This window comes from Varroa destructor, unplaced genomic scaffold (assembly GCF_002443255.2).
Source record: "Varroa destructor unplaced genomic scaffold, Vdes_3.0 BEIS01000001.1, whole genome shotgun sequence".
Classification (NCBI taxonomy): Eukaryota; Metazoa; Arthropoda; class Arachnida; order Mesostigmata; family Varroidae; genus Varroa; species Varroa destructor.
In genome coordinates this window covers 64,877,914-64,902,779 of record NW_019211454.1, presented here as the reverse complement: position 1 = coordinate 64,902,779, position 24,866 = coordinate 64,877,914, and the positions used below count along the sequence as shown (strand labels likewise).

The 24,866-nt window shown below is 41.7% G+C and overlaps 1 protein-coding gene across 2 annotated transcripts in view; it reads right to left on the bottom strand.

Moving 5' to 3' along the window:
* The window catches only part of LOC147758978 (transient receptor potential-gamma protein-like), a 45,025-nt gene that overhangs the window by 18,920 nt on the left and 1,239 nt on the right, over positions 1-24,866 (bottom strand). The window contains exons 2-13 of one of the 2 annotated variants that reach the window (XM_086992147.1): positions 22,857-23,395; positions 19,040-19,117; positions 16,732-16,864; positions 13,685-13,811; positions 12,736-12,843; positions 9,158-9,330; positions 8,524-8,695; positions 5,578-5,748; positions 3,083-3,317; positions 1,232-1,384; positions 609-748; positions 124-392 (exon numbers count right to left, since the gene is read on the bottom strand). In XM_086992147.1, coding sequence (XP_086848273.1) covers positions 124-392; positions 609-748; positions 1,232-1,384; positions 3,083-3,317; positions 5,578-5,748; positions 8,524-8,695; positions 9,158-9,330; positions 12,736-12,843; positions 13,685-13,811; positions 16,732-16,864; positions 19,040-19,117; positions 22,857-23,286 — 2,189 coding nt within the window. In that variant the 5' untranslated portion in view covers positions 23,287-23,395. The remainder of the gene's footprint in view (positions 1-123; positions 393-608; positions 749-1,231; positions 1,385-3,082; positions 3,318-5,577; positions 5,749-8,523; positions 8,696-9,157; positions 9,331-12,735; positions 12,844-13,684; positions 13,812-16,731; positions 16,865-19,039; positions 19,118-22,856; positions 23,396-24,866) is intronic. The other variant, XM_022794229.2, reaches the window with a different exon arrangement.

The following is a 24,866-nucleotide window of genomic DNA, read 5'->3' as shown; positions in this document are numbered from 1 at the left end:
GGACAACTGTACATGAATCAATTTAAATAACTGCATGTGCAATTATAGGGATGTTGATAGAACCTGCTAACGAATGTAATTAGTATAGAATATACGCAAGCTAATATCGAGGTATTTTCTCACCAAAGAAGTTGATTCATCCCGCAGGCGAAGGCAAATAGAACGAGAGTGTAGACGAAGAAAAATTTTACAATGTCAATGACCATGCGACCGAGAGAGATTTGTAAGGGCCCCAAATGAGGGTTCACAGAGAAGATATAGACTAGCCGTAGAGAACTGAAGATGTTGGCTGTCGCGAACAAACCCTCGGCGATCAGGATCGGGTCCCAGGCGTCCCAGTTTTCGCGCGGCAGGTACGCCGTTCCCGTGTTTTGCGCGATTTCCTTTTGCACCTGTAATAGAAGGTTATTCCATATACGACATATTCACAAATTTAAGAGCTCGTTGTTTTACTGCGTATCCACTGGTCTCCACGAAAAAAAGGTTGAAAAAAGCTTGGTTTGGCATACACAGTCCTCTGAGTGGCCTAAACAAAAATTACCGCTTTCGGAGCCTATTTGATAGCGCCCTCAATTCACGCTTATTGCCTTTCATATTACTTTTCCGACCTGTAAATATGCGATGAGACGCAGTGCTACAGTGGCGACGTAAAGCGAGTTGGTGATGAAGTCGATGATATTCCACATATCGCTCACGTACCCCATCAATCCGAGGTCCCATAATTGCTTCATTTCGCTCCATATTAATCCTAAGCAGTAACGACCACACCACATGAGTCACATAAGTGCGCACATAAATACACGTTACCAAATATCACTACTATAGTATAATTAACACAATGTTGTTCACAACTCATTTCAACATACTGGTTCGAATTAGGGCTTTGTTATCTAGCGGAAATCTTGTAAACTCTTAAAAACCCTTTGCGAAACAACTCGTATGACCGAGCTGGAAAGCTTTCAGTCAAGAAGCCATTGTATTCAATGAATGCATTAGGCCAAAAGATAAGATCTACACATGAACGCCTCCATTTTGTACAACAAAGGCTAAGCTGGCTGCCATTGCAAATTCGCTAAGCAGTTCCTTGAAAGGCCCTGCCATAGAACTACATGTTAGTTTCTAACGTCAGAATTTCATTCTTTCTATGAGTTTGCGCATACTCAGACATGATTTTTAAACATCACTGATTTCACGTGTACCAGAGCTAATAACATGTCGCATGCACCCGTACCTGACACCCAGGCAAGAATAATCCATTCAACGATAGAGGGCGGAGCGCCCCGTTTTGTTGTGATATCGTCGCGCATTTCCTTCTTCATTTCTTCGGTGCCAAACCATTCTATCATCACTGTCTCAATTCGCTGTGATGCAAGGATCAGCAAAACTAAGAAAAACAATAACAGATACCAAAATTATATAATAGCGCCGCGTGGCGTAGGTATGCGCTCTGTGTCAGTTAGTAATAAAGTCTCAGCAGTTGAACTCTGCACGGAAGGGGGTACACATTTTGACGTAACCGATAACGCTTTTACTGTCCAATATAGCAAGCACGCATTTGAGATATGTGCAACAAGAGAGAGATAAATCCTATACAGTTGATATCTATATTGAATCTATTATAACAGCATTTCGATACGCCTTAATAATGGCTGAAGTCCTTCCTGCAGTCCTGTTTTTAATAATTATTGTTCTATGAATTGTTGCCTGGCGGACCCACTCCCCGCACTGTTCCGTGCTATATAATAATTATGGCACAGCCTGGATAGAGCCACAGCATAGATAAAAAAAAATCGACGAACCAGATTGATGGTGGACGCAAATCGGAGCTGACAGGGTGTCAGGACGCATGACAGGGCAAATCTAGCTTTTAGCCAGCCATGCAAAAGCCATGTTATATTATAGCAGGCAGCATAGGGCTGGGCTAGCTATACGTGAAAGGCTACTGGCCATAACCGGAGCATATTGCATAAAAATAAGTAAACCAAAATGTGCTTTACGTTACGATCCTGGTTCTTGTCTTTTTAGTACTTTGCGTCGCCTTTGGTGTATAATAACTTGTAGTTTGCTTTGTATTACAGAACACATGTCATAAACTATAAGTAATTATATTCTTTTCGAATGCCTGTGCCAACGCTTTTAACGGATTAACTTGATTGAACTCTGTAAGGCTTCCCTATGTAAGACCGTCCTATCGGCAGAAGCCTGCGTCGCTTATCTATCGCATTTAGATACATTTGCACCTTCCGACGCCACGATTATTACGTAGCAGTCCAACGAGAGCACCAACGAATGCAATTTCCTTGCTGATAATCTCAGGAAATTTCGGCGTTGACTAGACCCTACTCGACTGCCGAGTGCTGCACCCCTACCAGACCAAGTCCCATAAACATAATATATTATGTGTGCATAGAAATAAGGGAACCCCAATAATGAGCAGACTTTCATTACGTATGTATTTAGTGTCCTTAGAAGATCAGTTTTGACATGATGCGACATAACTGTAAATGGCTATGGGTAAATTGTCGTCGTCTCCAGCATGTAAAAACTACTAATTAGTTTCAATCAATTTATAAAAACAGCAAATACACATTTTACTTTCCTGCTCAAATACCGCCATGTGGCAATCTCTTAGTTATCAGGGACACGATTTAATCCAAAAGACTAAACTCTGTTTTTATCAGGGGCCTAAAGATAGATTATTTTCAAGATTCGATAGGAAACTCAATCACAAACTGTAACCTTACAAAGCAATACTGGGATTTTGTCAATCAACCATATTGCATTTGTAACGATTCTATCGTAGATAGAATATCTGTGGTATTATTGGGCGCTGCTTCTAAAAGTCTTCATTCGGCTTTTAGGGCATTAGCTATACCATGTACGAATATATGAGAGGATTTGAAGAAGATGTGATAAACTGAAGACAGATAGCTATATCATAATTAATCCGGCTGTTCTCATAACACACAACGTTCACACTTTATTTCATGCTTTTGTTTCATCATATCGGTTTTCTGTTTCTAAATGCCTTACGAGTTATATATATATATATAGTGAGTAAAAGAGAAAGCAAGATACTTACAAAGGAACGTGATATACGAGGCAGAATGGCAGATAAATTTGATAAACGGTTTCCGGAGCGTTCGTCCCAATTCGGAACGTGGCGCAAGAATATAGGCCACGGAGTAAATCGGGAATAAAAGACCAATTCGTAAAATTTCCATCATTTGTAGAACTATGTTTTTCCTTCGGAATCCTGGAAGCCCCTCGTACCAGATCGAAGCTAACAACTGCTGTACATTCGGGTGGGCACAGAACTGAAATTTGACAGAAATAGTGGACCCTATGAAATATAGATAGGAAAAAAACGCGTGGGCTGGCTCCCATTGTACTTACCTCAGGATAACAGGTGTCTCTTATATAGAACGTTTTTTGACGTGTTTTATATTTATCGATTTGTTTCTTGGCGACATGTTGAAGCTCTGTTTGTCCAACGGCTACAGCAACTTCCATTGCCGATGTGTTATCGACATTTGATGAGGCAAAAGAGAAAGCTGCCCCAACAGCTGCTATCTTTGTACATTATTGCAACAATACTTAATATACGGTCCTACAGGGAGAAGCCGATACTTACGTTGATCTGCATCAAACCTACCCCCATGCAGGACGACGTAAAGAGATACCTGCCGCTGTTTAATACATATTTTCACTTTCGAGGGTTTTGTGTCTAGCCTAACGCGTTAATAGAAACAATCGTCTTAAAGTCTTTTTCAACAAAACATATGTTTATATTTAATACTCTAACTACACTGTACCTTGTATGCCTCGGTGATTTCTTATGCCTCTGGCGAGCTCGAGATATCCAAAATCATTGTGCCCTCATACTACCCCAACAACTTTTATGGCAGTTTAGTAAAGCAACGGGTAGGGCCAATATCAATTCGGTCTTTGTCGATATGCGTAAAACGTAAGCCATCGTGTTATGCATGCCTGCTGCAAGTTCTGCTGACTATTCACAAAGTGCTATTTCCGTTCCTATATTATAGACTATGCAGCTGATTATACACGCGCCACGAACCCATATGGTTAATCCATAAAGATAATATCGGCTATAATTTTTTCTCAGGACAGGAGACAGGTTTGGAAAAAAGCAAACAAGGGCCGACCTGCCATTGCTGCCACGACTAGAAAGGTTCAACATGTAATACCTTCCGGAGGGATTAGTCGAACTTAAACCGCGGTGAGGGTAGTGTTGAGGCCACTTTTGCTAGCTGTCGTTCGAAATGTTGCGCGAAGGACGACACCGGCTGTTAGCCGAGAATGGCTACTCAAGTTACCACTTCAACTTCCCAGATGCAAAGCGGCAACTGTACCTTGCATTTAATTCTTCTCACGTGCGGGCGTTTAGCTAATGGTCCCGAGCCATATCAGCTAGAAAGAATACAATTCTCGTTGGCATCGAACGATCTGCAGGGTAAGTGATTCTGGAACACTATGAAATTTTAGCCACATGTCTAAGTGGGTATGTCGGTCTACCTAGTTAGTTCCTATTGGTAGCACGCGAGAGAAAGCGGCTGGAATGAATTGTCTAGTATTTAATGGTTAAATATTTTTTAAACAGGGACGTAACGTATGCATTTAAGTCTCTATGAATTAGAACTAGGATTTTTATAAAACCTATCATATTTGATTCAACGACCGAACATATAGTAAATAACATTCATATACTTAGGTAAAATGCCCACAATGATTTTAGGCCATCAAGCTCGCATCCTTATCAGCGTCGTGCATTTGGCTGTTGTGAAGTAGCTCTAGTACTAGTCGGCGCCACACGTCCGAGATCAAGGTCAGTGCTACATACACAAGAAGGGAACCTCATTTTCCCACATCTTTTTCTAACGCTCTGTTTCTACGTGTTTGTTACCGCTTTCAAGACATGTACGGACTATAAGAAACTGCCGCAGCTGCGATGTAACGGCTGTAGCGCTCGCAGCGCTGCTGGCGCTGGAGTAATGGTGTTGTCTCGGGTAATAATAATAATATACCGAAGTGACAATAGAACGAAGGTGACGACAGGGGTATAGAAGTCCCTTACAGAAGCCGCTTGGCTATCGGTCTTACTTGCTTTGCCGACGGAACACTCAGAGGGGTATCAAGTCAGGGTCCCACGCCAGTGGAACGTGTTACTGCTCAAGAACAACAAGCACAATCGTTTGCATTCTACTTCCGCTCAAAAACGCAGCCTTTGTCATAAAAGGACGATATATGAGAAACTTTTTAGTTAATACGGTAAAATATGATACGTGCATTTACCGTCGAGAGTTTCTAGGTTTTAAAGGATTCGAAGTCGTTGATACCTTACGACACGTGAAGAATAGAGCAGTACAACATAGACCACTTCAAAGGGAAGTTGTTAACATAACAAAGTGCTGTAATCAACTAGGAGGGGTAAGTGTCACTGGCGAAAGTGATCTGTGAACCAACATTCACTGTGCATCATTGTATTACACCATTATATGAGGATATTAATAATAGTGTAAGTTTAGAAGGAACAACAGGGTTTACTAGAATAGTTACCTTTTTCTGCTTATACTTTATGGCCATCTTGAGTCGGGACAAATGCATACGGTCTCCGTGCTCGAATGCTGGCCCCGACGGGTCGTAATTCAGCATCACCTCTAGCTCGTACGAGGTGCGCGTGTGGTCCAATAGGGCCGTCGCGAAGTCCTGGCATTTACGGCGGAGTTCCTGCCGAACAACCATGTCCATGGCATAAATACGAAAATCACAAGTTCCATTTGTGGTTTGCAGTAGAACTGCGCTCTATTATTCTAATACAATGCTTATCGAACAAAGATTAACATGCGCCATATTTCCGAAACCTCCTGTAGCCGTAGATAAGCTCAAAGATTCACATATCTTTTAAAAAATACGGAGTTTTTGAGTTCTTTATTATAATAAAAAGTACTTGTGGTTTATCGGCAAGTTCGACTAAACTTGTATTCTACAATGCTCGAAAACGAGTATGCGTTCTGACTTTCCGACTGACCTTTGTTTAGGATACTCGTTATTTAAGAAATGACTCAGGCTGATTTACCTCCTGACTACTATTAAGGTCAAACTGATTCCGCAAGTCAATTTGCGATATGGATAGAACGCAGAGTTCTTGATCTTCACACGTAATAAAATAAAAAAACTGCTTTCCAATGTAACACACAATAGAAACGGCTAGATATAGATTCTTAATAACATATTTAAGTCGTTTTTTAAATTAATATGCGATGAGTGAATCCTGAGTAAATTTCACATTCTTGTGTTCCATAGGGATATTTGATTGCTAATCTACACCCTTCAAATAATATTGTGAGGACATAAAACAAACAATATAATTGTTACATAGGTGTGGATCTATAGAACGCATATTGAAGGGTTAGTTTCCTGCTGAGGTTTCTAGTGTATTCGAAGCGTCCGTCGCCTTAAGAACGGACCGAATGTTACAAACTTGTGGAGACATGAAAAGAGGGTTAAATTCGATTAAGTCTACTAGTAGACATTAAACGAATATAGATTTCTACCAATAGTCTGACAAAGAATGTCTAAAACAAAATACGATAAGAAAAAAGGCCAATCTTTCCCGTTTTTCCTTCAGCATTATCTCTCACTCCGGTGATTTTCTCGTACATATAGTGCTTTCTTCAATAGACATGGTTGTGTCACAGATGGCAACGACCATATACAATAAATCAACAATGGTGGCTTAACGTCCACATGGATGGTCAGAGGGCCGTTCTCAGAACAACCGAAGGACTGCGGATCAAACAAGAAACAAAAGATTGCCGGGGTTGGTCGTCCGCTTCAGGAGCAGTGGATTCATTCTGTGATGGTGGTAATAAGGAAACTTGCAGCGGCAAATGATAGTACCAGTCAGGCCTGTTTGATGTTGGTATCATACATAAAAGCCACCTTCCAAACTCGTCTCTTGTTAGAGCGCAATATGGCCTCCCTACTTATTTTCGTTACTTCTTTCCGTTGCCTTCTTTTTCGTCGTCCTCGATTGCTACTTTTGCCCTCTCCGTTTGTTACATTTTCTCGTACAGCGCTAACCAGCATTCATCCGCCAAGCCCCACTTTTTAATGTATGTCACCTTTCAACTGACACCCAGGGCCGACGAGATCGGCTGCCAAGGTTGCTTCCCCGCCTCTAAACCAACACTAAGATAAAGAGGAGACTACATGTGTATTATTAATAGCTAAAAATGCGAGAGCACACACTGAAGAAGTTTCTGCTAGTCTCCGACTTCCTTCTTCGCCAATTCGTTCTCTACCTTTCTCTCAAATAAAAATGCTTTCAAGTCCCAATCAATGGTAGGCGACTAACAGCCGAAGTAGGAATGGTGAATGAGCTGCATCGTACAGGAGGTAGCACATATAGGATTTTACGACATCATACACTGGAAGGACGGACTACCAGCCGAAAACTTGCCAGCGGCAGACCTCGAGCCAGTACCGGATCTTGGGCTCTGGCCGGGTAGGTACCGTAAAGATATGCAGATACGACCGCAACAGCGATATAGGTTATTATATTAGGTACGCACGGATCCTTCTGAGAAGACGTCAGATCGCAGCTGTCCAAAGGGAAACTATGGCCATGCTTTAACGAAAAACGACGCCATGGAACTCTAGTAGCCTTTGAAAAACCGATAGGCAAAAGAAAATGAGAAACGTTCACGCACACAGTGAGAGAGTGAGAGAGAGAGAGAGAGAGAGAGAGAAATGAATTTTATGTATGATGCAAAAGCAAAAAAGAAAGGAGAAAACAATAGAAAAAACGCACCGTGGACGCAAAATTTGGCCGACAGGAATCAGTTTGTCGGCTGCTTTTTTCCTCTAGGCAATTGAAAGAATGACGGGATCGTGCGAACACAAAGGAGTAAAAAGGGACGATCAGACACGAAAAAAGGCACTACAATGGCGAAAAGGCGTAAACAATATTAATGCGCGAAGTTTTCGTAGTTTTGTCGTTGCGACAGGGAGGCTTAGATAGAAACAGAGACAAAAGCGACCCACAGGCGTGGTTACGTCCGCAACTGCACCAAAAACTCACTTTCAAGACCGCCATTGTTATTGGTAGTTACGATAGCCACAGAACAGGCGCTTTACAAGATCTAAAAAAAGTGAAACACCTTCGCTTTTCGCTATAGACATTAGGCTTATTTGCTATTACTTATCCCTTTTTTGATTTGTGGCCGCATTGTATCGTCACAGCTCGAACAGCACTTATAGCACGTGTTTCGTTTGGCGATCGTAATTAAATATTGATTGTTGTAAGCCACTGTGATACTAAAAGTGTTTCGTTTTGTGAAGATCTACCATTAAAATATATAATATTTTACCAACATGCCAGGTCGGAAGGTTCAAATCAAGCTGAACCGGCACGTTGAATGTCATCGCTGGTACTTACGAATGCAACGCTACCCGTATAATATTGAATAGCAAAACATGACGAGCGGTAAATGCACTTACCATATACTCTGCCTTAAATTCATGTTCGAGGAAACTGAGTCGCCTCAGCTCGCCGCTGAGCTCGAACGCGGTGAGGATGGGATCTTTGCTGGAGAGCGCTACGAGGCTGGGGGAGGATAATGCCCGGTACGAGTTTATCCGAGATCGTGAATGCCGCAAACTGTCTTCATACCTACAAACGATATTGGCGACAACCGTGCAGGAACCGTGATTGGCCTCGCAAAGTAATATATAACCATCATACATTGCAGTTCAACAGCGGAAGTCATTTATGTCTGTAGTTATGTCCGGTTCTCTTTTTGGCTATTCGTTCTATATAATTGATAATAAAAAAGGGAATTAGCTCATAATGTGCATTAGCTGCTTGAAAAAGCTTTTTAAGAAATAAGAAAATTCCGCTAGAATTAGGGACTCGATTGCATTTTTGCAAATACTCCTGTTGTTTCGGAGTAATAATAAGAGATACCACACATACACGTTATATTACGGTGCGATTTTACCGGCGATGACCTCTAGCAATAACGGCGCGTAAACGAACATCTTCCTAAAAAGCATTGTAACCTATATAGGCAGATTCATTGAATTGATTCATTGGATTTCATTGGACAATTGCCTGTGAGATATAGGTCCATACCTGGAACGTACGCAGTCTGCGCATCCGCAGCGTACTCTGTGCGGCGCTGGAAAGGTGTAACCCCGATCCAGTAGGATTTTTAGGATCTCGTAATTGTCTCGGTGCGCGGCCAGTATTAACGGAGTGATGTCGGGTGTAAAGGTCGCTGTGTCCCGCTCGATGGCTTCCCAGCTCTAAGACAAACAACATGTATAGAACGAAATACACACAAACATGCCATGTGACAACGAGCACAGACAAAGGAGAAAGCCAAACCGAGGCTTCAAGACCATGCCAATGGTTTGCAGGTTGAACTTAAGCTTGGTAAAAACAAGTTATATGCAGAAACAGAACAGCCTCGTGTGTTCACTTGTAATATCCGCAACAATACAAGTATAATAGCATTGTTTATCGTGCCGCATGCGTGACGAAAGCTCTTAATCAGTTTTTACCACCGTAGACTACATTATACTTCATAGCAAATTTGTTTTACTTAGTGCAGCTGGCCTTATTCGAGCATGTCGGTCTGTGACCCTGTTTATAAAAACTAATGGAAACCGGCCTTTACAAAATTAATGGAAACAACGACACTGTTTAAAAGACTAGGTACACAATAGCGTTGCGTGGATGACTGATCACCCTAGGATTACTAAAGTATCCATGCTGGAATCGTTTATCATAATGTCTGTCTAATGCTGTACATAGTTTGCTAACACTTGAGCAATTTGAATTAAAATAAACTTTGAAAATAGATTGAATTGCGCCTTGGGTGATAGTATTCGTTTATTATATTGCATACATCTTTGCATAATAAATTTTGCGACGCTTTTCTCGGTATATTTGTAGCAGAAGTACAGAAATAGCATAAGCTGAAAATAGCCACAGGCATTCATTTGGCATGCGCCAGTTCCGACGTACAGCGTCGCAGTACAATCGAGGGGCCGTAATCAAGTCAGGCTTCTAAACAAAGCTAAATCTAGGGTTTAGTAAGTCCTCTATTTCTATGAATCGCTTCGTGTCGTTTTACTTCGATGTATTATTCCGTAGAGGTTCGGTCTCATGTTCTAATCAGTCAGCTTCGTACTCTGTTAGTCTGTTCAGCTTCGAAAAAGACATTGTAAAGTATAAAAATGCAATTAACGTTGCACAGTCAGCTAAATCCAACCAATGATAGATGGTAAGAAATTATTTGATGCTCATAGGCAGGGCAATGTAGTTCGAACCCATAGCGGATGCTCCGACCCTACATCCCAAGTCGGATTCAATTCAGCCCAATCAATATTCCTCACTATTAATTATGTATACCATAGTCAATTAATAGTATTGAACATCGTCTTGTAAAGGGTTCTTTTTTTTATCATCTATTGAGACACTCACACTAGCATAGGAAAAGCAAACGTTTGTTCGGAGTACTTTTAACTGGAATTGTTTTTGGGTACTGATACAAAAGACGAAGTAAATACGGCCTTCGCTTGCAGAGGGCGGCGTCTTTTAGAATACAGAATGGGTACAAGCAAAGAGAGGCCAGTAAACTGGTGGTATCCGAAAACAGTGATGCTATCTATTTACCTAGTTGTATCTATCAAGGCGAGGCGACGAACATTCCACCAATAGGTTAAGGTTGATTAGCGACCGCCAAGCCGGCGTACAACTGTTCTAGTTGCAGCTCGTGGTTCACAAATGACCACCAAAACTCTTCACGATGGAAGTGCCTCTCTGTGAAGCATACTTCTTAGGATGGTATTGAATTGATGACGGAATGGAGCGGGAGAAAAGGATGGATCGAATGGATTTCCCCTCGATGGGATCGGGCTATTCGTTAGGCATTGCTGGTCAACGTTTGGGTCGCTACCCATTGAACGCACACGAAAGCTCGGCTTATAAAGGCGGGGATCTATTCTACTACGGAAGGGTGACCAATGGTTGGATTGATCCGCTGCATATGCATGTGACCTGCTGAAGAAATCCAGTGGCCAGTGTGTCATTTTAAATATACAACCAACATAGGGTTGTCTTCAATGTTTAAGACAATTTCATATAGCTTTGTTGCCATGCGTTCGGAATTTAAAACGTCAGACAGATTTTGACTGATCTACCACGTCCAGTTGATTTTGAACGCCGCCATCTTCTTTGAAAGGCTGCCCAAGGCTACACCAAAGAAATTAGACAGGGGTCAATCTTCAATGGGCTAGCAATGGTCAGAATAGAATATATTGGTTTTCGATGCGAATAATTCAAGGTCCGCGTCTACATAGAGGAAGCTAGCTAAAAGGACGACTTGAAATTAACACTAAATTTACGGAAGCATTTAATTCTGATGCCTGAAATGCTATGGCCAGCCTAATCCCTTTGGTTTGTTTCACGATTTTTTCTGACCATTCTGTGTCGGCTTCGTTCTTGCTCTTTCCCCACGCTGCTGCTGGAATTATACGTCTGATGCGAACGCGTCCAAGCGTAAAAGGAACACACTCAAAGTTGGCTACAGCTTTGACTAGCTTTCGAATGTAGTTGCCTAGTAATATTAATAAAAAACTATAAAAATAGAACGAAACATATGGACAGACCGGTCAGAGAACGTCACCCCTATCTGGGGCGCACGCCTTTACTGGTCACACAATTCTCTGTACACGAATTGACTCGCAGCTCATAAAACGCGGGATGGCAAAAGGATCAAAGAATTCCGAAAGAAAGGCATCAAAAGCTACCGCTCTAGGGATGTTGTACAAAGATCGGGGAAGGGTACCAGATGACGACGCTATTCTAGCATTACATGTACCGCCCACCTGCTGAAGCTGTCCTAAGGGCGATGAGAGGAGGGAGAAGGGGTGACCTGAAGTGGCCTGGGGTAACAAAGACGTGGACACTAAGGGACGCCAAACCAGATGTCGTTCAGCAGCAGGATTGCCACCACTGCAGGCATCAAAATGGCGAATCGCTCAACATTTGGTTACGGTGTGCGTACATAGGTGTAAAAGGTTTTCATTTCAATACAAGCATTTTAGGTAGCTACCGACGAGTGATCATTTGCAACTACGTAGATAATAAGTATATATTGCTATCATACTGACACTTCAATGGCACAAATTTCCTGACGCTGAAATTCTGTTTACTCAAAACCTTTGCATGGTTAATTTGTTTTACCTTTTACACTATAGTAGCCCTAATCCAAATCAAATAAATCAATGGTGGAAGTGATCTCGGGCGGTTTACTGGGCCAGCGTATTGGGAATTAGACGAATTAACGGAACAGAATGTAACGGGAACCAGACGGACTAAACGGCTTATAAAATGTACACACGAAAAAATGGTTGTCTGCTAAGCAAATTAACAATATACTGAACTGATTTAATGTCCGACTATTAAGTGTTAAGAGGCTCGAAAGTCTGCTATTAACCTAATGTGATCAGGAATAGAATCCAGGCAAACATGGACCCCAAATGATATGGAGAGGATCGCCATTACTGTTCTCTGCGAAAATTACCTACAGTGATTCCCCAGTCTATCAGCGTGACCCTATGATACTACAAAACATCAAAGCATATCTCTTTATTGAACAAGTACGTTAAATGTTCATACAGTGACCATTAATAGAGACTTACGTGAGGCTCGCCAGCCTTCTTGATCGCTTCTTCATGTTCTAATAGGACTTCAACAGCCTCCACATACTCTTCGGAGATGGCGTGCAGCAGCGCGTCCTTGGTGTCCACCTACAACTCCGATTATCGCATTAGATTACTTGCATTTAATCTTATATGACCTACAGCTCTCTAGAACATCAAAAAAATAGAATAAGTCTCGATTTCGATAATAAGTTATCAAAATTAGGAGCAGTCTGTCAAGTGAATGAATTTACCATATTTATATTATATTTGTGCTTGCTTGTTTTTAAACGAGACTATTTCTGTGTATCTGTTAATATATTATCGTGTATCAAGAAATTCAATTTTCACAATCTAACGATATCCACGCATTTTTACCTTCCTACTATTCGCTCTGTCAATGTAATAGCCGACTATGTTATCGTTACGTAACTTGCGAACAGGTTCCTATATAATACCTATCTAGGCATAAATATTGGTGAGGACTGATACGTCGACCTCAGACATCCTAGCGATTGTTACTCATTCCGTTTGCCATTATTTAATTCCCGACGTTTTTTTGCGCTCGCGATAATGACTGTATTAAGATGACAATGGTTACCGGTTCTCAGACCATCAAATCATGGCATTCGCCGTGTGTGTACTTATGTATAAATATAGACACACGGCAGTGTGTACTGATGCTCTGCTTTTTATGGGTGTATTAATGTTACGTGCGAAGTTTTGTTATAGGGCATTTGAAGCCTAACTTATAGACGACTCGTTGATTTTGTAGTAATCTAGTTAGCTAATTTGACTTTTATATGGTCTTCTCTGTATTTCCAAAAGTGATGCGCGCAATATGCCAAATACATGTTTTCTCTAAAACCGTCCGGCTCGTCTAAATGTGTTCTCTCTTTGTAATTATTGCAATTAATGGTCGTTAAAGTTTATAGTAATGTTTGCCTACCTTGTAGTGAAGCAGCAGCTCGATCATCTCGAGGTTCTCATTGTCGATGGCCATGAGCAATGCTGAGCGGCCCAGCGGGTCTGTGCAATTGATATTCAATTGGCCCGCAGGAGTCAACGACAGAATCCTGTGAAAGGCAACGACTTTCGAGGTATTCGTCACTTTCCTCAAAAACCCTCCATATCGTTATTGTATGTCTTAAGGACAATCAAGGCAACAGCCAATGATCAAAAAAGAACATCAACAAAGCAAAAGTTGTTTCCGACATGTTACTAGAACTGGAATCTAGCGGCGAGAATCAAAAACCAGCGTGACGGAGCAAGCAATATTGCACAGCAAAGGAGACGATCCTATCCTGCCCTTATTAGTATTGTCAGCAACAGTTTTTTGTGTGAGAAAATGCCCCATCTTCGCATTTTTCCGGCTCACGTATTGTTGCGTCACGGGACGCATTCGCACAATACGAACTTCGGCGCGGCCAGCAATGCGTTTGCTCTTTCTTGGTACCGTTTTCAAACTTGCGTAGTCAGAAAATAAGCCGCCAGACAGGTTTTTGCCTTGACCATCTTGGTTTTGATAAAAAGATCAGATTTCCATAGGGCGGTAGCGACGCTAGCAAAATGGAACAGCTGCTCAACGTGAATAACCAGTTCAGTGGCAACTATAGTTGCCACTTGAACGGCGATGACTATAACAAAGCAATGACAGCCGGCCCTACAAATGAGACGCTATTGACGAATGAGATCTGAGCCGCTGATCACTGGACATTATCATGGCTGTTTGCTTAGATCATCTAAAAAAGCTACCTTGCTTGAGCACGATTACTGTTACCGGTTCTAGAAAGGCAAAGGACATTACGGTAGGTGCAATTCCGGAAGTGCTGGACGTTATCTTGACAAGTAGAGCGAGACGCTTTCTCTCGTCACATAGGAACTGCGTAGCGGTAGCTGGCCGGCAGACGTCATTGAAGGCAAAATAACGGAGAGTTGGCAACACAGAGTAACGACAGTACCAGACGCAACAGCAGCAGGAGGAGAAAGATAAAGATAAATAACAACACGCTCCTCACGAGTGTAAAAGAGGATCGATCGTCGGGTGACACCAATGTTGCTTTTGGAGTGTCAGCACTACATGTCGCATTCGCAGGAAGAAACAGGCAGGAAAACATTAGAGACGGGCAAGACATACGCTAGTTTTTGATCTTAAGCCCCCATCGTTACTGATGCTGATACTACCGTTGGAATAGTGGTCACATCCAGCGACGAACAGAGTTGCAAGGCGGAGCAGGATAACAAAACAAATGGCGAAAATGACTAAACTATGACTCAGCTAGCTAATATTGTGGGGCTTCCACCGCGTTTACAGGTATTATCTTCTCCTTTAAACTGCGTACTTTGGATTCAGTAGCAAAAAAAAAAACGAGGTCATTTGCTGAATCTGCACCAACGCGAAGAGCCATAAAATTGATAAACAGTATTGACGGACATAACTAATTGACCATCTCGCTCTCTGTTCGCCAGTCATCAATTAACAACAACTACCCTGTTGTTTCCTAGGTATATTTGCACAGAGATAGTCCTCCACATCCACGAAACGCTTAGCAGCCAGCAGAAGCAATGTTACGCGAGTAGAAAAAAGAATCAAAGCGAGCACATGTTAACGAATGGATGCCTAACAGCCTTCGCCAACTAGAGCCTAGGTTGCAGATGGCATGTGCGACCTAGGTTCTAGTCAGCTAGATACTTGAGGACAAGGTGAATTTGGTCTCTGACAAACTGTCTGGAGGAGTCTAACGGTCTTGGGGCTGTCCTGAGGCCATTGAAATAGTCAACTTTTCTTCACCTCTTTGATTCTAGACCGCTAAAGATAGGCTGGCATCAGGTCGCAGAACGGATGACGAACGCTTTCACAATACGGCCGTTTCTTTCTCTTTCTCTGGTTATTTCTTTCTTGATCTCAGGCTAGCCAGAGAAAGGCTTTGGAAGACTAGGGAAAAGATTCCTTAGTGTCTTGAGAATCTTTCTCGTCTCTTTACTCGGTCCGATAAGTTAGCGATATTTTTGTACGGGAGGGAGTTGCAATAAATTGTAGCGACTATCTTTCAACGTATACACTATTATCCAATATATTGGCGACATACCACATTGTCACGTTTAGCTCGCGCTCTACCTCAGTCTTCTTCCTTTACGAAGGAAGGAAGCACCTTGCCATAGAGCAGCTCTGATATCTATGTAATCAGCAATATAGTTAAATAATATATTGGCTGTGAACTGTATGGCTATATTAGAAGCAAAATAGCGCATTGTCATGAGGACAATACAGAAACAACAAATGGACACCATTGATTCGCCAACGCACACTATATAATTCTACGTTCCGTATTATCCATATATATACTCCATTTTATCATATTTTGAGAATAAAGTCGTAGAAAGCATTTATTTAAGATGAATATATATAATGCAGAACAGGGAATAGATAAAACGCTTGAGTAAAGAGATTCGCTCGGAAGCCACCCCGTAATAATGCAGTAAAATAGAAAAATATGACAGAAATATATTTCTGGCGAATGTATCTGTAACAAATTTTCAAATAGATGGTTGTGTGTACTATAGCCTTGAGTGGCCGAAGGTCTCCATTGGTAAGTATGAACTAATACCCGAGCCCTGATTTCAATGGGTGAAGTACTGTGAAATAAATCCTGTCCATTTCACATACCATCGATTAGACAATAAACGACGACCATTTAGCTGATGCAAATTTTGAGTACAACTACATGGCCATTTTATGATTAGTCTGAGCCTGAATTAGGTCAAGCAAACGTGTTGAATCATTTTCTAGTTTTCCTTAGGCCGAACGCATACGATTAAAACTGTTCAGTTTTATAAGCTTCAAACTTCGTTTCTTTCTTATGTACAAATGGTTTGGTTGGTGAGCATTCTACCAAACGCCGCTTACAACAAAGATATTTCATGCTACCTAAAAACTCATCGAAATTCGCTCTCGTATAATTGTGAGTATACAGATTTTAACGCTTTGAATCATACCTCCTAGAAGTGGCGAGATCACCTCTTTCGACGGCCAACAGGAACCGTTTTTCTTCATGAGTGAGCATCCCCTCCGGCCGCGGTAGGGCAGCCTCCGCCGAAGCCACCGACCCCCGCAACGAATCTATCAAACCTGAAGCAGAAAGTTAGAACACAATGGAAGAAAGAAGGCTGAGCTAATAGTGATTATTCAGTTTACAATGAGATCTCCTAGAACGCAAATCAAGATATATTGTTATATTGTTATCTATGACGGCGCAATGACACTATGGTCTGTCAGTTTTGCAAATCTAAAATTCAATCTGGCTCGTTATAAAATATATGTGAAGAAGATCTGTGATCGCGCGTTGTGCCTACCTACATTTATAATATAACAATAATAATGATCGTTTTGAGTTACTACCCGCGGGAAATAATGTACGTCAAAAACAAATAACACTGACAATATTGAACATTAATCGTTGCATCAACAGCAGGTCGTTAAATGCAGTTTATGCACGTATGGGTTTTCAAGGGCATCATCCTGGATGACGTCCAATACATTTTTAAATTTGGATGATATTCGGACAGTGTAGCAGATAGCTTTCGCGGCATCTGGATTATCAGACGATGGCAAGTAACAGGTCTTGGTAAAATGAATCAGTGAATGTGGATTTGTCCTACTCATTTTTCTGGATAATGAACAGTGTCGACGCCTTCAGTACATGAGCTGCTGACAGGCCTATTTTGCCTTCGACTTGAAATGACTTGTTATAATCCTAAATAACGCTAATCTGTTTAATTCTAGGTTGTGACCCCGTCTGCATCTCACTGCAATACTTTCCGCCGACGATGCGAAACTCACTATTTAGAACCTACTTTACTTCCCGATGAACGAAGCCTAGTCACAGCTAATCGCTTGGCCTATGCATCGACTGGATGTTCCGTCAAGTCTCCGGAGCCATCGATATGTCCTAGGCCTACGTAGATGTTGTTCTATATTTACTTTTTAATAAATGGACGGCGCACTGGCAACTAACCCCGCCATTTTTCAATTGACTCGCCTTTTTCCTCCAATGACACGCGAGTCTGTGTTACTACTACTACTAGATGATCACTTAATCTATATAGATGCACAACTCTATCGAAAGTAACATAGGACAGCCTTTCTAGGTGGCTGTATCTTGAATCCGTGCTTTGCCTGCCTGTCCTCATATGTAAAGTCCTTTAAGCAGTCAGTTGAAACGATAGAACGACTACTACATTTCAAGCAGAACGTGCCCTCCCAGCTTTCCTCATATCCCCGCGCGGCGTTGATTTGGCCTTTCCGTATACTACGAACAAGTCGAGACACCCACTCCGGCTTTATTTGTTCTCGAAGTGGTGCCCAAACACAGAAGTGGAGTATGTTACGAGAGAATTTTCGTTGCTTCACTAAAAGACGGTAATCAACACGATTAAGGCAAATTCGACAGCTGCATCTGTCTTCCTTTTTTTTCCTATGTTCGTCCTTTCTCCTATGAGACTTTTGTTGTGCTGCATTTTGGCAGTAAAGAGAAGATCGGCGATACGAATGTAACAAGCGTTGTAAGGACTAAGCGCTCACAACGATAGCACTTCGAAGGATGAAGTGGCCGATGCAGCGCTCTAAGCAGTGTTCAGCTCTGCGGCATATATGCATGTAAACTTTGTCGGAAATCACGTCTTATCCTTAAAGCAGCAAATCTGAACCTTTATTTTCTAGTTTCGATACATGCCATATAGACTATTTAGCTAAGACTGCGTGAATAAATGAAGTTCTTCATACAGGTACAAACGTTTAAATTCCAGGTAGGCGCTTAGCCATTTCGAGCGTTTTGGTGTTTTTTTGATCGATTTCCATTAAGCGAGAACGGTCTCCCTAGCCAGATGTGAATCTCTGTGTACATATGAACGTCCACTCGGACACGTGGAAAATAAGAACAATTTTATTTCGTTCCCTCTAATGTTAATGACTATCAAGCATATTGTGAAGGTTTAGCGGTACATGGTAGTTGGAGAGCACGATACCAGGCGAATGCGGACGATGCTCCAAAAGAGTCTTGTTGCTGTCGTGAGTTATTCTTGCAGAGTTTATAGATTTTGCCCATGCAGTATTTGCTTGACTTCAACAACACATTGTGCGCGACATCTTCACTGCTTCACTGCTGCAATAAATGGCGTTTCTTGTCGTTTGCTTCGAATGTCATTTTTTGATACCCAGTAGTGCTGCCCTTACGGTAGAATCTAATACCCTCAACTAGCAAGTTATAATGGCACTGCTGAGCAAACGATTTTGGTTACTGATTACCGTTCTTCGTTGGCACGCTAGAAGGATCGTTTTTGAGGTGACCGTTCCTGGTGTACGAAAATTCCCGTACAAACATTTCTGTAAATAGACACAGATGTATTTCTAAAGGAAATCCGAAATTCTGCAAAAAAAATCGCTGCGATGAAAGAAATTATTTTCAAAGCTTATGTGGTATTTAAATTATTAGTTTATATAGCTTTTATTTATTAGACGTTACCGCTTTATTATACGTGTAAGCGAAACAAACAGTTGTGCGTTTGGACCGTTAACATTGCTAGAGGCGTTTCGACGGCGCCAAAATTTGAAAAAAGTCAAAGCTCTCTGCGGCGTCTATAGATTACCGCTATAACTAACATGTCGCAAATCACTGTGAACAAGAAGAGGGATGGTATATGCTGTTCACAGGTGTGGTTGGCAAACACATATGTCCTTCTATTAAGCAAGCTGGTCATCGAAATCCCTTGATGGTGTCGATCTCTGTAAATGACACCATTCTCAGGGAAGTTCTGGGATGTTTCGTATTTTCTGTAAGCGTTAGAAACAACGAGATTGGGTGTAACGATGCCTGAGATTATATACATAATGAGACTTTATATAGTACAGCAACTTTTGTTTACTATTTATACTGCTGTGATACCACCTATGGGGAACCCTTGCTGCCAACGAACGTGTGCTGCTGTCGAAAAGGACTTTCTCTTAAATTACAAATAGAATGCTCACTAAGTGAGGTGGAATCAATACATAAGCGTTTGCTGCCTTAACAGTACTTCGAAAGCTTGAGTGTCGCGAAGTAGCTAATTCACTTTACTAGTCAACTATATTTCGCATGGCGCTTACTCACTGGCTAAATCTCTTTTGTGTTTTAGCTGTTAAAGCCCAATACAAATTCGCAACTCTGTAGACTGAGGTTTCGTCACGGCTTTGAACTTACCTGTGATGCACACTCTTAACGGTCGATGATATTCGCTAGCATATTCGTTTCGGGAAGACATATACGTCGGATGAATAAAAGGCATAAAAAAGCTGAGAAAGCAACGGTTTTAGATGTGGCAACGTTTTTGGCTTTAATAAAAATAAAACAAGCTCAGTTCTTCGGTTCAGATCTGAATGATGGTGATCCACATCGGTAGCCACTGGAATTCATACCGGCTTTGTAGCATGATAGGTTGACAGACCAACGTACCAGGTCAGCCTTATTCTTATAAAAATCCCTGAAATTCTCATGGTCTGCAAAGCCTGGATCGAGAACTCGGTGACTACATAAGTTATAAACAAGCTAATCTATAGGAAATACAAGCCTCTCTGATCCGATGCAAACTTGTGCCCCCCATGCGCGATAGTAGTAGATATATATTCTATTTTGTTCAGTACTGCGGAACTACCTAAGATTATTTTGCCTGTAAACAAGGGGTGACACTCAATGTAAATCTAAATAAAATATTCTCGTATTCAAACCAGAAAATACTATACAAGAAGGATATAGCAATCGGGCATTTTATACGTCCGGAATGATCGCGAAAGCTTAGCCAAGAATTTTTCAATCTAGTAATGGTAAATTAGACTCTATATTATGTTCAGTACAACCTGCAAGATATATGGTATTAAAGCAAAGAGGTATCCAACACACTGCCTTGCTATTCGGTATCTTTTCTCTCTGCCAGAGCAATGTGCTGCATTTCGCGAAGGAGCTACATGAACACCGTGCGATGGGGGTAGGAGGCACAAGATCCTGGACTCTCTTTCAATCAACATTAAACGCCCACTGATGCCAAAAATAGTTGACAGCCTACGAAAGAATTAGGCGCAAAAAATTCTCACAGTGATCCAAGAGTCCCATGCGGGCACCCGACTCAAATTCTATTCATTCACTTTTGCGTCTCTATTTGCAGCTTTTCAGTAAGGACCTGTTCCAGCGCGTCCGCGGTGCTGAGACAGTCTTTGCCTTCGAAATTAAACTACCGTTTTGTGCATTCGGACCGACGATATAGCCCTCTTATACTCCATGTATCTCGCACCGTTAAGCGCAGTCGCAAAAGCATGATTCGAATAGCGAACACAGACGTTCAGACGAATCACTGTAGTATCTTTCGTACAAGTCCTACCCCGGACAAGAAAGCGTTCTGCGGCCCTTAAGGAGTACTGTTATTCAACTTTACTGACCAGCAAAATTAGACACCGATGTAAGCAAAGCCACATCAACGGTTGTGGCCGATGAGACAGCAGTCACCGTCGCTCTTAACAGCTTCGTACTTTTATTTCTATAACAAAGGAGATAGAGTATACTTGCATTAGTCATCCCAATTATCAACACAGGCTGACCTATAAAAATTAATTTCGGTGAACCCTATGCGTGGGAAACTATGTGTGAGAAGTTTTTGCGCCTCTCGGGATGTATATGAATTTCTCACTATGACCCTGTCGAGTGTTGAAAGCACCCCCAGTTTCTACGAAACTCATCAAAGACTGATGCAATTATGGGGCCGATTAGCTTTTAGTTCTTTCTTTAAAGGAAATATATTTGTCAGGACATCACTATCTCGCCAATGCAGTGAACGCGGTGGCGATTTTAGAAGCCGGTAGACGTTCGGCGCCCCTCGATACGGCCCTACACCATGCCAGCCTAGTTGGATAACAGAGACTAGCGATCAGTGATCCGCCTCAATAGCCGGCTCGGGTTTCGGCCGGGATCCATAACAGCTGACATCGACGTGACGATGTTTCGATGTATAGATTGGAGGGATTATAAGCTTTTAACGTTCAAAGAAAATTGTAGCTATTTTATGATCACATCTGCTCAATTACAAATATTACAATAGAGCAAAAATACAACTGGTATATATATATACCATATATACATATATATATATATATATATATATATATATATATATATATATATGGTATATATATATATACCATATATACATATATATATATATATATATATATATATATATAAGGGAAACACATAACAGACAATATAAATGAATGTAGCCTCATGAAAAATTAAACATGTATAGTCTAAGGCTAAGAATCTCCCAATAAATATAATTACACAAGTTAAACGTACAAAGTAGTGTAAAGTTAGAGTCTATTAAGATAACGATTTCTCTCAGTTTATTACTATGACGATAATCACAAAAATAAAGGCATGCGACGTTGTAGCAACCTCAATTTTCTATAGTTCTACACCGTCACAGGACAATTGCAGTCTGCTGTACCAATGCAGCATCTCTAGCATAGAAAGTGTGTTCCGTCAATGAAATAAGCATACAAATCCATCATTTAAATGTAAACATTTAAATGGTTCACTCGAACTTATGACGAGTTGTCAAGCAAAAAAAATAAAATTTACTTTGGCCTTTAAATCGAGGAATAGCTTTTAGGCTAAGTTGAACAGAACTCAAATTTGTAGTTTCCGCAATAATAGCGTACGCCGAAGTGGTTTTAGACCTTTTTGTGCGAAAAGCAAGTTTTTTCTTTCTATCTATTTTGCCCGTTTCCTTAGCTAACTCTTGGAGTTAGTATTTCGCAAACTTCCCTGAAATATTTTGTCAAATTATGAAGATCACTGAGGGGTAATAAATGTTCTTCCTTAGCCAGAAAAAAATTGACTTTGAGATGTTTGCATGGAAGCCTTTCATATGGTGCCTTTGCTCAGTAGTACTTAATGGTGGGCAGTTATTTCCTCAAAACCTGACTCGTACCCTCTTCATAGTATTCTACCACAGGTTCCGTAAATATGCCTGTGTGCGCCATTACCATAGTTATATATATACACATGCATGTGTAATATGTATGCTCTGTTGGTACTCACTGGTCGGTGCGGTGAGATCGAAGGTAGCGGTCTTTTCTCGGCGAGGCGAGGTGATGCTGCCGCGCGGGGAAAGTCCCAGCGAAGTGGAGGAGGCGCGTTGGCTGAGACCGCCGCCAACAACGCCGGCAGCCGTAACATTTCCGGGGGTAAAAACAGATCCCCCCGGGTATCGTGCCACCGGCTCTCGAACCTGGGGGTGATCGCTGAAGAACTTCTGCAGTGGCGTCGACGACACAAGGGGTGGGGCAGCTCCCCTGGGAAAACCCTGCTGGGTGGCCAACGGCCCCTGGCAAACGGTAGCGGCTGAGCCAAACGGCGACGGGGGTTGAGCCGAGGCGGCATCGAAGGGAGGCTGCGAGTGGCCATCGACTTCCTGCAGCCCCGTGTCTCCCAGCAGTAAGAGGCCGCCCTCGACGTCCTCGTCCGCCATGGCACCAGCCGACCACCACCCACCGTCACCAGCTGTCGAGCAGACAACAGCGATAAAAAATAAAACGACTCTACCGCAATAAATAACACTGGGAGCGGCACGACGTGGCCTGAAAGTTCAATCCATCAGAAATCAAAGGACGGAAAGACAAAGAACATATTCGTTAATGATCTTTTGTTGCTAAAACTTGTAACACTATTCGGATGTGTTCTTTTCACTTTAACCTGATAAAAGTCATACGAATATTTCTTGCTTGGATATATATGTCCCTTGTAAGTTTTGTCTTTTTTAGTTTCAATTTAGGATTTATGAATTCAAAATTAATAAAAAATTTCGTGTATACTTAGTTTAAAAATAATATAGTGCTTTGAGTATGGCCTAGACAATTTAGACTTAGGGACCTATCACTCAGAGTTCTCTATTGCTGGCATCGCCTGCATGAATGGGTTGACGGGTAGGAACTTAGCCGCAACGCGTGAGACACGCAGCTGCATGCAATATTGTAACGCGCTTCTTGTATATAGGTGTACGTATCACGAAAGAGAGAACGTCTTTTTATTCGGACGCAAATAGAAGATGCAACTGACAGCATAAACTCTTCTGCACAATTTTTCGCTCCGGACCGCGTCACCGTTTTTCGTCAAAACTGCATTTGTTCCAAACGAATGCAATACTAAAATTACAAAACGCTCGCCAAGTATGCGTTACTGCGAAGCTTATGAATATCATGTGAGTTTGCATAACTATTCGTAAATAAGACACACCGCTGCAATTATTTGTTAGCGGTACCTTCGTTTCTCTCTACCTAAGAGCCTGGCGGACAAGAACGGGGGACCTTTTGCTCATGCAGATGATGGATAAGGGGGCTAACAGTTGCTTGTGCTTGTTTTGTTGTATGCAGCAACCTGCCGAGGTTGAAGATCACTGCACTTTTCGCCGCATGAGCAAGGTCAGTGTCAAACAGGAGAGCCTCAGTTGCACTTCGATGCGAACCAGACCAGATGGTTGATGACCACCAAGAGAATCCAAGTACATGAGATGCCGCCGCTAAAACAACTCATAGGAAACCGTTCCTCTAGTACCACACATCTTCTCTACTTTACAATACGCTTATAAGTGCTTATACCCAATACCCGGGTGGTAGTCCTATTAGAGTTCGATTCAGTCAGCAGAACAGCCGGACTCGATTCCATTAGCGGTGCACAAGCCTCAACACGATGCGGATTTATGAATTATCGCCAAATAAACAGATCCAGCCGTTTAACCAAATTCCCATTAATGACAAGGCACCAGAACTTTACACATCATTTTTTACCAAAAACGTGACAGTCATCTCTTACTCATTGAGGTAAATCCGGTAAATAAGAAATTGGATGCCTTTCGATTCGCTATGATTCAACAAAGTGGGTTTTTACTCCTCTTAGAAAAGTAAAATAGAAGTTTAATATGTAAATTTCAAATTGTTTAACATATTGGCGCATAAAGCTTTGTCGATGCTCGTTTTTTCTATTTTTAAAAAAATTTTTTTTTTTCTATTGCATACGCTCGAAGGCGTATAATACCATTTGGAGTGCATATAT